General features: G+C 38.5%; 1 protein-coding gene across 5 annotated transcripts in view; it reads right to left on the bottom strand.

Annotated features, from left to right (window-relative positions):
- Positions 1-6,096: 6,096 nt before the first annotated feature.
- Positions 6,097-13,182, bottom strand: part of CARS1 (cysteinyl-tRNA synthetase 1) — a 34,825-nt gene continuing 27,739 nt past the window's right edge. For 4 of the 5 annotated variants that reach the window (XM_068944835.1, XM_068944832.1, XM_068944833.1 and 1 more), the window contains 5 exons: positions 12,012-12,092; positions 11,567-11,634; positions 10,134-10,193; positions 8,905-8,988; positions 6,097-7,758 (listed from right to left, as the gene is read on the bottom strand). In XM_068944835.1, the coding sequence (XP_068800936.1) occupies positions 7,624-7,758; positions 8,905-8,988; positions 10,134-10,193; positions 11,567-11,634; positions 12,012-12,092 (428 nt within the window). In that variant the 3' untranslated portion in view covers positions 6,097-7,623. Of the gene's footprint in view, positions 7,759-8,904; positions 8,989-9,390; positions 9,435-10,133; positions 10,194-11,566; positions 11,635-12,011; positions 12,093-13,182 lie in introns of all 5 variants that reach the window. The other variant, XR_011141329.1, reaches the window with a different exon arrangement.

The raw sequence follows: 13,182 nt of genomic DNA on the forward strand, positions 1-13,182 counted from the left end.
GATGTTTAACAATTAACAACCAATCACTACATTAACACTAGATTAATTCAGTTATTGCAGGAACTTAATGGCAGGACTAATGAGTGCATCATCAGTTAAAAGCAGGTACCAATAATAAAAGAAAAAAAGTAATTACTCAAACAGCTAAAGTATTGCAGGAATTTTGGGGAGTCAGTAGCACAAGCAAGCAGATTTGGCCAGCTCAAGGACAGGCTCAGCGGCAGGTCTAAGGTTTGCTCCCGCCTTCTCTCCTTGTCCATCCAAACCAATCTTTCTCCGAACTTCAAAAAGTTAACGGCCTCTTCTTGCTTTCATTACCTTTATTTTGGGACAACTCCATTCATGATCACTAAGTTACGCTTAATTGTCACTTGTCCATAAGAGACCATAATGAACTCTGAAAGGAGGATTTTTCTGAAATTATTCATACTTGAAATTTTTGTTCTTGCTGCTGATTCATACATAGCTGTCAAGTATTCTGTCAGGGTTTTTGGGTTTGTTTGTTAACCTCTATTTGTTAAAAGCTATTTCTCCCTTGCTCCCCAAAAGAAGTTTGGAGTCAGCTACTGTGCCATATGAAGATTTAGCAAGCTTTGCTTGAGTACATGATGTAGCTGCTCGTTCCTGCTATTGCAGGATCACATTGCAGCCCTGTTCAGATTATTAGTTGCAATACTGCAGCCTCTGTGGCGGGATGGGCAGTTTCTGCCTCTGCGCTAGTGCCTCTCTTGCTAATGTAGTTATTCTCATAAATGCTGCAAACCCTGAATTAAATTATATCTCAGATGGTCTTGTAGAAAGAGATTTGCTTTCTTCTGGACCAGTTATGAAAGCCTTGAAACAGGCCAGAGTGCTGGAAGTATTTTCTCTCTTCGTTCATGTTGAAGTAAAATACATTTAAATTACTTTAAATCCAAAGGCATAAATCCTCCATGATCAAGGAGGGATTTTTGCTGACTGGTGTCTAACCTCTTGCAGCATGATGGCAGACTTTAGGACTGTGGCCGAGGCACAATCTGTGGAGTCATCTTGCTGTCAGGTGCTCCTGCCCTGCAGAGAGCCAGAGCTGCAAAAAGATTTTTGCTGAATCACCCTGGCTTGATTTAAACGCCCAGGCTAGCAGACAGGAGAGCTTGGAGAACCAAAACAGAAACAGAAGGGATGATGGCAGAGCTGCTATACACTTGACACACCTGTTTTTAGAGAGAAAGCTTAGGCTGAGATCTGTGACTGGCACTGAGAGAGAGCGCTGTGTGTTCTGCCCTTGGGTGGGCATTAATGCAAACCCGTTTCACTGAATGACATGCCAGACATTCACAACCCATTTTGAGAGATAAGATTTGGTTTGTCTATGACTCTTCAGGGACAAGAAGTGCTTTGATCATTGCTAAGTGGAGGCTTGGTACTAAATAGCTAATACACTTCTTAATTAATTTGTCCTATGTCAGGAGAGATGAGAAATATGCAAGTGCTACAGTGGCCTGCATAGAAAATGTCCTGCGAAATCACCAAGAGGAGCAAAAGTTCCTTTCCATATTTGTGCAGCAGAAATTGTGTAATCTTAAAGGAGGGAGCTCAAGTGGATCCAACAAGCTCCACCACCTTAAAGTGTTAAAGCGTAGTTTAAAATATAGATAAAGAAGCTGCAGGTATATTGTATGTGGCCGAGATTTGCTGATCGGCGCATTTAAAATGCATCTGTGGGTTCCCAGAAAGGTGGAAAGCGAATATAAACATTAGGAAAAAGAGATCAAAAAGAATATCTTCAATGTAATTAGGGACTTTAAAGTCTTTGTAAAGAATGAAGACTGGTGGTAATAAGATCGGATCAGATAATTCACACATTTTTCTACCAGTATCTGAACAAACTGAGTGATGGGAGTACTGTGTTTGGAAGCTGCATGGAGGAACTTGTTCTTATTAGTGCAGCAGTATTCACAGCTCTCAAAAGGCTGAAAGGCATGCTGAGCAAAACACAGAAGCTGTATTTGCTGCTTCCAAGTTTGGCCTTCAGCACTTCACAGAAAGGATGCAGTTAAAACCAAGAAACACCACACTATTTTACCTTGCCTTGCTGCCTGTGGATAAATTCTTTGATGGTAGTCTTTCTTCTCATGTCAGCTTCTATCCAGTGTTTGTCCCCTCGAGGTTACAAGCAAAGGAAGCCCTGACAGGCTTACCAACTTAGCCGAGTACTTCCTCCTGACAACACCCAGATTGGCACAATCTTCAGCGTTCAGAGGTGTAGCCTAGTGTTAGCGCATACATATTTGAGATTACTTTGTTCCTATACACTATGCTGGTAAGAAGCAGTTTTTGAGGAGGACTAGAGAGATCCTTGTGGGATAATGTTTCAAATTATCTTGACAATAGGCAGTTTTGTGCTATTGGTGCCTGACTGCTGTTTGAGCAATATTAAATACATCAGCAAAATTTGGTTATTGCAGCAACAAATTGTACATTTGTATCCTGCTGAAAGGTTTAGGCTGATGAGGATGCAGCAGTCTATAATCCGCAGGTCACTGGTGCCACCATAAAATAAATCTTTACCTCCAAAACAGTGATGTCCTTGAGCATTAATGCTTTTGATTTTTTAATAGACTTCCATCATCAACAAAGGAAGCCCAAAGAGAGATTTGGATTTTTGGACTTCAGAGAGAGAGAGAGAGAGAGAACATAAACAGCTGTGTTAGTTTGTTATATGGGAAACAGGTGTCAAATAAAGCACTGTGTTACCTTACGCTTATTCCAGTGTAGGTGCATAAGCACAACATGGAGATACTGCTAAGTAAGTATTACTAAATATGTATTGGGAAGAAAGGTACCGCATGCTTTTAATGTGAGGCTATGGGAAACTTTAAAAAAACACACTTACAAAATGAATCGTGGAAAAGCCATAATCGTTCCGACTTGCAGTTAACTTAAGTAACGTTAAAAATAACTTGAAAGCAACTTCAAAGAATGCTGAGGCTGCAGTGCTCTAGTCAGACGTTAGTATCGCTCCCTCCCTTGCCTCCCCAAAAGAATTCAGTAATTGTAAAATACATTTAAGATTTGAACAAAGCAGGCAGTAGTTTTTGGGAGGGCGAGAGGAGAGATTATTTGAGATACCAGCTACCAGCTTTGCAATTTCCCCTTAATTTGAACTGTTTGCTGTCATATGCTCTCTTGTCACAAACATCGAGTGGTTTTAGAGGTTAAAGAAAGATACTGTTTTAGAAGTGACCTATGAGTCTGAAGAGGTCTCAGCGTTGTGACATGTAAGTTTATACCTGCATGATCATAAAACATGGAAGCTTCTTCCCCATCCAGAGATCAGATTTATTTAACAAAGCTTTGAGCTGAACGCTCAAAATCACTTGTTGATGCCCAGCTGAATGACAGAATTCACCCAGGAAGAGACAGTAATACTTGCACGTCCCAAAAGATGGCAGCTTAAAAAAAAGACGGTTTATTGGCCCCCAAAAACGCAGTGGCTATCTTGATTGTTACTGAGAAAAATTACAGTAATCATGAAAAGAATCTCAGAGATAACCAGAAAACCCTGTGGGAAAATAGAAAGCTTCATTTTCTACAGATCAAAACAAGCTGTGCACGTATGTTCCAGAAAATATTTTTAAAAATCCAACACTTCATTGCTATTGGGATTATTTTCTTAATGCTTAGAAATTCATATTCCACATTTGATTCCTTCAGTGTGTGTATATGTACATATACACATTATCTATCTAATCACAAGTTTTAGAATACACTAGAGCCTGTCCTTTCCCTTTTCTTTACTGAGACAGGCGACGAAGACATTGAATGCAGACCATTGCTGTTGCATTCTGTTTTTCTGGCTGCCAAGTCACTCTCACTAAGCCAGTGCAGTGGAATTCATTTAAGTGACACCTTGATGGATTGCTAGGGAAGAGGTATTGTGTTGTGCATTTCAATGACTGCATAGATCAGTTGACCCACCTACTTCCAGAAAGTCTGCTTAAACAGTGTATATCTAAACCTGCTTGCAGCATTCCTTTGTTTGCTAACAAGCTTTCCTTTGCTGGGACACTGCACATGCTATTATTTTTTGCTAAACTGTGGCTGCCTAGAGAATCAAAATAACTGATCTGAAGTAGTTTTGGAGCTTGTGTTTTGATACAAACTCCACGAGACAAAATCTGTTTTTCTGATTCTTCGCCAAGGTCATTGTTTTCTGATTCACTTGCTGCTTTTGGAAAAAGGAACTCCATACTTGGGCAAAAGTCTCATCTTGTTTGGAGAGAATGAAGTCATTTCCTGTTTGTCTATGCATCAAGGTAAAGCATTTTAGCAGCAAGAGGTAACTCTCTACTGGAGTTACCTCTTTGTGTGCACTGAACTTTCTAAATAGACAATGCTTAGGCCTGTCAACTCACAGATGCTTATGAAGCAGACGTTCTCCTTGTTCACAATGCTGGCTTCTCAAGGAAAACTGAGACATATAGGAAGAGAAATTCATAAATGGAAGAACGTTCAAGTATGGAAAGAACAGTTCAAGTATGGGAAGGTTATGAGGGCTTTATTGCTGGAGGAGTCAAGTGAGAAGCTTTCTTGAAGGAGGCAGCTTCCAAAAGGAGAAACAGAATGACAAAACACTAAAAAGTAGGGGAGAAAAAGTAGCAATAAAGAGGAACAGAGATCACACAGGACACTGAAGACAGGTCTGAAAAGGAGAGGATTTCAAAGGCTCTGATCCTTTTGAAATCTGTGAAAAGAACCCTATTGACTTCAAAAACTTTGATTTTGTGCAAAAAGAATTCAAAGACAGGGAAGTACAGTTTGTACTGTAGTAGAACAGAAAGATGACTTTAGCAGCACTGATGTTTGAGATAAGGATTCTTTCAAATCTTAGTTTAAAAATATGTACATATAATATATAAATATATTTTTTATACATATTTTTATATATATATATATATAAAAGTGTGAGTCAATCAAAATACACAAAAGGAAAGCCTGAGCTGAATAATACTGGAGGTAGAATATGACTCTTAGCAGGAAAGTAAATATGTCAGAGACCTTATCCGAGCTTGGGGGACATGACTAACTATGGAGTTACAGATTTTGAAGAAGCAAGCAGTGTGTGCATAGGAAACACACAGAAGCAAAGACCAGAGGATAAGCTGTGGAGACTGCAGCTTGAAATGCTCATAAGACATACGCAAGGAAAGTTATCCCAGAAGCAAAAAGCAGCAGTCGGGAAGGAAAAAATGACATTTTTCCAAATTCCTCTAAATTGATGTAGTAGACAAACCATAGAGTGGGTGAGGTTCCACTAGGAACACAGCAGGAGGAGAAAAAGACATACCAGAAGACAGTATCAGAGAGATGGTGTAAGGAAATTAGTATCCAGGAGACCAATGGATTAACAGAGTCATCCTCTTCATAGTTATGTGCTAACTAGGTTTAGCTGCATTTTTGGGAAGCATGTGCTAACTCAGATCACCAGAGAGGAATTTCTTTAAGCAAATGACTGTCACTACTTCAAGTTAAGTGAATTTCAAAAATTAGTCACATTTTAAAAGTAATTTCAAAAGTAGTTCGTGTTCAGGAAGGTAGTTAACCTCAACTGAAGCCTATGCTGAGGATATAGAGATGACTCAGTAAGTCTAGGACTCCTAGCGTTTGCAGAACTAGCTCTGGAATCTAGTTAGGACCGCGGGGAGGCTCCAGTGGGATAACTCATCTGGCTGAGAAGCAGCATCTTATGACTAGATCTGCCTAGGCACATCCCATCCTTTCATGGATATCCTGAGTGCACATGCATCTGGGGGAAACAAGATAGGATCTGTGCTTGAGGAGAGATTAAAGATGAAACAAAAAAAGAATACAGTGCAGAGCAGAGACCAACACGTTACCTACAAATACAGAGGACGTTCACAAGCAACGAGCTGATAACACTGAAGGAGTTAGAACCCAGAACGGTGTACAAATGCAACTAATCCTCTTCTGTTCGTAGACCAAAAGGATGGAGAAGTTGCCCTCTTAGTCGTGGCTGGCTTTCTAACTACCACTGTACAGTTTAAACAAGTGATTATAGAATTAATTAGAAATCAGCAGAATACATCAAATATTGAATGCAAAAATTAAATGTTTTTTGATCATCTTAGTAATGGCAAGTTAGAAGAGAAGTTATGTAAAATACATTTCAAAAAAACGGTTGTGAAATAAGCTCTTTTCTTTTTATTACGCAAAGGTCACATGCACGTACGCTGTACTGCAGATTTTATACTCGGTGTACAAGATGCATGTGTTTTGCTGACCTCATCATTACATAGGTTTTCAAAGGCAAATTCTAGGAAACTAGACAAAAAACTACTAGGCCTTTCTGTTACTCCAAATCTGTACATCTTGAGACTTAAGTTATATATTAAGATAAAGTGAGAGCAAAAATATTTATAACTCTTAACTAGGAGAAGGAGCATAGCCTAATGGTCATAGCGTGAACCTAAGAGTTGCGAGAACAGCGATATCACAGTTTTTACAATGACTCACCGTTTGACCTTTTGTGAGACATCTTGAGGCTTAAGAATACATGGTGAATATCATTTTGCATGTTGGGTACTTAGCTATTACGCAGTTGTGAAGTGGGTGAGACATTTTGTACGATTTCATAACCAAAGGGTAGCCGGTACTGCCAGTGAAATTTATTATTAAGCAACAGAGAGCTGTCCTTGGTTAAACTGTCATGTCAAAATCAGTCTTGAATAATGAGTGACGTATGGTCGTATTTCTTAGTTGCAAGCCAATCTACAAACTATCTCAGTCAGGAACCCTCTGTTACTTCCCCCTTGGGTCTGAATAAATAAGTGGGTACGGTCCTCTGTCTTTGGGCAGCCCTTTTGTTCCCTGAAGCGACAACTCCAAGAACACATCCCCTGCCCGTAGCAACTTGTGTCTTTCACACCTGTTTGTTCAGTGCAGGTACATCTCCCTTGTACCTACCCACTTAACTGCAACTGCAAGTTGAGCGAGATGACGATGATCTGTCCCCTTTTGCAAATGAGTCCAGACTTCTATAGTCTAGCCCTATGGAAGGGACTGTTTGCTTCTACTTTATAGTGTGTCCTGGGTATACTTATGAGAGTTTTTAATAACAGCAGCTAGAGTATTATAGTGGAACTTCTCAGTTTTTCCTGTTACATAACGATATTAAAATCGTCTGGAAAATACTTACTATTCTTAGTGTGGGACAAATTATTCAGCTTCCATTTAGTGTAAGTTTTGCTTACTGTATCCTACTCCAGAGTGCAAGCTACATTAGGTATTAGGTAGAGATGGGTACGCAGGACAAATTAACTGAAGCCTGGACAGCTATAATCAACAAGAAGCCTTATGTGGATTTGCTGACTAAGCAGCATCTTCCCAAACAGAACTGGGCACTATTCAGTCTGCCACTGTTGTTGCTAATAAAATTATTAGATGTTGGGTTTTTTTAAGAATGGATTTTTATTGACTTTCCAGATGACATTATTAATCCACGTAAACAGGATTTTTACTTTGCACATAATAGAAAGTGTAAACAGAGAGACGAGCATCAGTATATGCTCGCATTTGCAACGGTGACCCAACACTCGCCTTTTGGAAAAAGTCCTGTCACTGTCAATTTGCACTTCCATTCTGAACCATTTGTAGATACTCCTTGTATAGTTTTTCCTGGGTTTCATAAAGTTTCTTCAGCTTCTTAATTTGTCCTTTGCTGAGTTCTTTGCCTTCTGTATCATGGGTGGGAAATCCCTGGAATATTAAAAATAAGAGTATTTAAGATAAATGGGCTTCCAGACACTTTGACTGCTTTTGCTCCTTATGGAATTGTGTTCTTTCCAGCTGAATCATGTTTTAATCAGATGGGGGAATAATGTCATACTTAATGACAAACTATCAGGTGGGATGCATCTTTGCTAATTCTAGCCACCTAGAAGTTAGACAACTACTTTTAACTACTTGTCTGTGCTCCCTCCCTAGTTAACGAAGGGGCAAAGCAGGCATTTCTGTCCTGGCTATCTCTACCGAGGAGAGGAAGCTTACACAACTAACTCCTAGACAGTTATAGTTAAGAGAGGTTCTAACTAATACTTAGCCCCTAAATACACGGTTAAAAGACCGCTTTAAAATCATACGAACATTAAATCAAAGGCTTTAAGCAAAAGCAGTAAGAGGCTTGTACTCTGAATGGAAAAACCATGATGACATATTTTTGTGGATCTTCTTGCTCGCACGCTTATTTTCCAATATTTACATTCTCTGCATCACACCATTCTTATTTGTCCCCAGGGCCTGAATTTGCACTGTCAAAGACGACAGGAAGAAATAGGAGCAATGTCCCAGATTAAGCCCTGAAGAAACAGTGCTTTGTTTTCCAAGTAACCCCTTTAATGCTAAAGGGGAGCAACCTGAGCAAAGTTATCAGTACAGCTCCCTCAGAGACCCTTTCCAGGGGAGAAAGGAACAAAGGGTACACCTAAAAAGGAAGCACAGGGCATCTCTGAAAAACATGGCTGTTACCATCAGTTTTGACAGAGTCAGGGAGTTTGTACAGCTGTACACTTTGCCTTGCAACAAGCTATTTTAATAAATCTGTGAATGAATATCATGCGGATTGCTACTCACAGTACCTAAAGGGAATTCTTGCTCTGCGCTAGGATGGCCAAAGGAGACTAACGCAGCATGAAAGTATCCCTGAAATGATGGCTAATAGTTAGATAACCTTGCTCCCCAATGCAAGTTATGTGCAAGAAAATTAGTATTTTCTCCTCTTTCTCTCCTTCTGCCATGTGCTTTAGAAATTTTGCAACAGGATCAGCTATGTACACATTCAACTGAATATGTACAGCTACAGAAGGAAAACCTCTCCCCATCCACAGGAAAGTCTCCAATTCTTACATTTTCATCAAACATGGAATATTTGTCATGTTCCAATTTAAACATTTCGTGCGGTGGAATCTTCATCTTTGCCAGTTTTGCTGCCTGCAATATAAAACATGCATTAACTGCATTAGCATCAGTGAATTACTGACAATCTGTCTTTTTTTAAAAAAACTATGCCCGAATGCGTGCAAAGGGAAATAGTAGATCATAATTGGCAGATCAAGAAGCATCTGAGTCACAATTGTTTATTATGTGAAAAGGAACTTTCAGCTTATACTCTCCAAAAATTATGTTTATAGTTTGCTAAACCTCCTTAGTTATCTAGGTGTAAGCACAAAGTGAATTAGTACCCGTGAGCAAATAATATTCAGCAATGAGCTCACTGTAAAGGGAACCATCTTTTTCGACATTGTCCTGTTGATGAGAGCAAGGTTCTATGCAGGTCACAGAAGGATCAGAATACAAGTAACTGCATTGCAAATAAACTAAACTTTTACTTACTTGTGAACAAGCGCATCTCAGAACCCTTTCCAAGTGATTTATGCCTAATGCAAAGAAATCGCCTTTTTGAAAAGAGCTATCCATGCAATCCATGGAAGATAAATGCTATTTATCTACTTCTCTCTCTGTAAGTGATACTCTCTCAAAGTTTACTTCCTCTCTTTACCCAGAAGCTTATTTCCTGTATTGTTAGAGTCATCGGCTCAGCAAACAATCTTTTCCTTTTATGAGTTAATCTGCTCTAGCTGCCCACTCCTCACCCAAAGCCTAAAACCTTTGAGCTATCGCAATTCTCTAACTATGGAGGTGAAATGTGTTTTTACAAAGCACGATATTCCAGAGTTTAAGCACAGGTGTATTCTTAAAAAGACCTGTGTCCATATGTACCTATGACCCTGGAGAGCAAAGAAAATAACAAGTGACAAGCAAAACTTTCCTCTAACAGGAATGTTAGATACCACTTTGGCAATTAAGGAAGTAGTACCTTTAGTCTTGTTCTCAAAGATGGCTGGATTTTTTTTTTTTTTTTTTTAAATAGGTGCCATCAAGGAGCTGATACTCAAAATCTAAAATTTCAGGTAAAAGTCATTCCGAGCAGAACATTGCAGACAAAAAAAAAAAAAAAAGGGAGGTCCAGTTGAGGCTGGGCAGAAAGGCTGAGCTCTAATGTAATCTTTCTTGCATGTGACTACTGCTACCAAGACTTTTCTTCAAAACCAGATTAAAATGATCTGAATGCTTACCTCCTGCTCTTGTTTTTTCCTGGCTGCTTCTTCTTTCCTCCTTTTTTTCTCTTCTTCAACCTACGACAGGTAGTATTAACAAGTAAAAGGCAGCTACTTCAGTTGGTTGTTTTCTATAAACCTGAGTCAGTAGCTCCCCTGGATATCTAATTATGGACAGAACTGGTAGCATGACCTCCGGTAAAAATACTAAGCCTTGTAATTAGGATTGTCTGATATTTCCCATTGTAAGATTTTGTTTTCATTTGCTTTTATTCACAGCTAAAACCGTTTCAGCTGTTCCTAATGCGTTTTGCATCCTATGCATATAGCCATGAAAGAAAATCTGCAAAAGAAAGGGTCCTGCAATTTCATGGGAAAAGTGTTGTGCAAACATTTAAAACACAAACAAAAACAAACCACCAATTTTCCCTGGTAATTAAAGCCCTTGCCCACGGGGACACTAGAGTTCCATGAGGAGCAGTTGTATCCCTTGATGTTCCTAGGGAAATAACTATCCAACTTTAGCTAAGTTATAAGCCTCTGAAAAATCTTATCCTACCCTTACTCAGGAAAGACCTGTTAGTTCTTTAAGGGTTCTGTCAGTATTGAACAGAATATAGTTGCCAGGGAAAAGGTATTTTAGCGGCAGGCTCCACTCAGCACCTATATACAAACTGTCCTCAAGTGCGTTTTTGACGAAAACATCTGAAATGTTGGCTGAAAACAAATTTTACTTTTCCCTTGGAAAAAAAAAAAAAAGTCCTCAGGGAAGGAAAAATCTTGGAAAGTCTTCCAAACATCTCTAGTCATGATGGAATGTTATTATTTGTTAGAACTGAAGGCAGACATATGCAATGTTGCTTTAAAATGTTGCAAAGTCAAACATCAACGCTAGGAAGAGCCAGAAAGGGTTGCTGTGCAGCCCTTGTGCATCTGAACTAGGATTCACAATCTTTAATTACATAGTAACATGAGAATTCTTGTCCCTACACCCTGAATATCTCACTCATCAATGCTAGGTTAGTTACGATTTAGCCATGGCATTTTGTTCTCACACATCAAATAAATACAGTCTACTTTTATGGAAAATGTCAACTTCGTTTTGTACAGATGAAAGAAGTCAGAACAATCTCTCATTGGAATCAGTCTTCCAGAGAGATAAGGCAACATGTATGCAATACTCAAAATACCCTCATTTATATAAAAGATCTTTTTTAAATTTAGAAGTATTCATTATATCCTACAGAAGATTTTCAAGCAACTATTCTTTCAAAAATCCTTTTCCTGAACACCACTCAAGTTTTAATATCAGTTCTGGTATGTTATTTTACACATTGCTAATGTGTTAAGTTTTTTTTTTCCCTTTAGTATTTCCTTGATGATTTGTAAACCATCCATAGCTTATATCTTTACTTTACACGTGAAAAATGTTAAATGCTTAAAATAGCAACCTTCTTCTTTTCTTCTCTTTCTTTCAATAATGTGTCCTTATCCACTAATTTGACCACAGTTGGAAGCCCTGAAGAAGCAAAAACAAATGAATGAGTTTCCAATACGTGAGTAAAGCAAAGATATTTATATACCCTATGACAACTTTTCTTCCGCAAAGCTGGATGCAAATACAACTGAATGACTACTCAAAAGTTGATAAGCAATTAGGTACTACTACACAAGAAGATTCCAATGTACCTTTTTACTCTCTAAAAGTTCCAATATAAATTTATACAGTATACCTTTATACATCAGAAACAAGATGTGCTGAAGTTTTGCAGTCCTCAAGTTTGTTGTATTATTCCAGATTAGTCTTTGACATATTGGCGTCTTCCCATAGCTTAAGAAAATAACAAGATGACAAAAACAACTACCTACAAGGTTGCCAGGCATATAATCGTGTACCTTCATGATCTTCAAATCGAACACCCAGTTCAGGAAGGACGTCATCCCGAAGAGCGTCACTCAACTGCAGCACTTCAGTTACTAGAGTGCATGGAAAAATACATTTACAGAAGCAACATTTCATGAAAACATACTTCTATTCTGCTACATTTTTATTTACGTGCAGTTAAGAAATTGGCGCTCTCTTACATAGACCAGAGAAAGGACTTTTGTTTTGTTTTAAAGTGACCAACATTTTAAGTAAGTTCTGCCATCTTTCAGCTACGGAGAGAAGCAGCATACTTCTTTGCAGGGATGCGGAATTTATACATTTCTTCCAAGATACCCTCATTGCTCCTGAAAACCGTTATGAGAGCTCAGTTTAGGAACATAATCATTTGAAAACCAAAATCCTTTACCGCTAACAAACACATTTATTGTACGACATTGCAATACATGTTTTTCCACCCTGAAGAAAGCTTTCTCCAGACATTTTTTAAAAAGCTCATTAACTAGACGTGCTTTTCAAGGGCTATTATTTTATTGTTTTGACATTTGTCAGTGCAATGTTAATGCAAATGTCTTCTGGTCCTGTGGACAGTTATCTTTTCTGTTGCTTTTCTGTTCAGCGCCAATTTTGACCAAGCCTTTTTCAAGCATGCCAGTTGCAGCGTACGGTTTTGATTTAGCTTTCTGTAAGGTGATCAGAACACCATGACTAACATTTTCTTTTTTCCTTGCAAACTTAAAGAGTCTTTAAAGACAACAAGTGATTAAGAACTCAAAATTCAGCTGAAATAGATGCTGTTAAACCTTAAGAGGCAAACAAATCATCATATAGTAGAGAAAAGTTCTATCAGCTGAGAAGTGGCAGAGCAGTTAAGAAATCAAGAAGAATTAAATGCATCCAGAGGACCCTGTATGCTGCTGTTATGAACCTAATTCAGTAGCATTTTTAATATAGTCTTATATTCAGAAGAAAACAGTTACAAATGTGACAAAAATATATACTTAGGCTAGTTCATACCATGTGCTTTTAATAAGCGTTCTCCCTTTCATCAACTGTCTCAGTTGGTTAAACCTAAGAAGTAATAAGGGTCTCAAAGGTAATAATTCAGGCACTAGAAGCCACTAATCCAGACTCTTTTTGTATGTAAATGCTGCCCATACCAGTAGATATAAGTACCATCCC

The sequence above is a fragment of the Struthio camelus genome, chromosome 5 (genome assembly GCF_040807025.1).
Source record: "Struthio camelus isolate bStrCam1 chromosome 5, bStrCam1.hap1, whole genome shotgun sequence".
Classification (NCBI taxonomy): domain Eukaryota; kingdom Metazoa; phylum Chordata; class Aves; order Struthioniformes; family Struthionidae; genus Struthio; species Struthio camelus.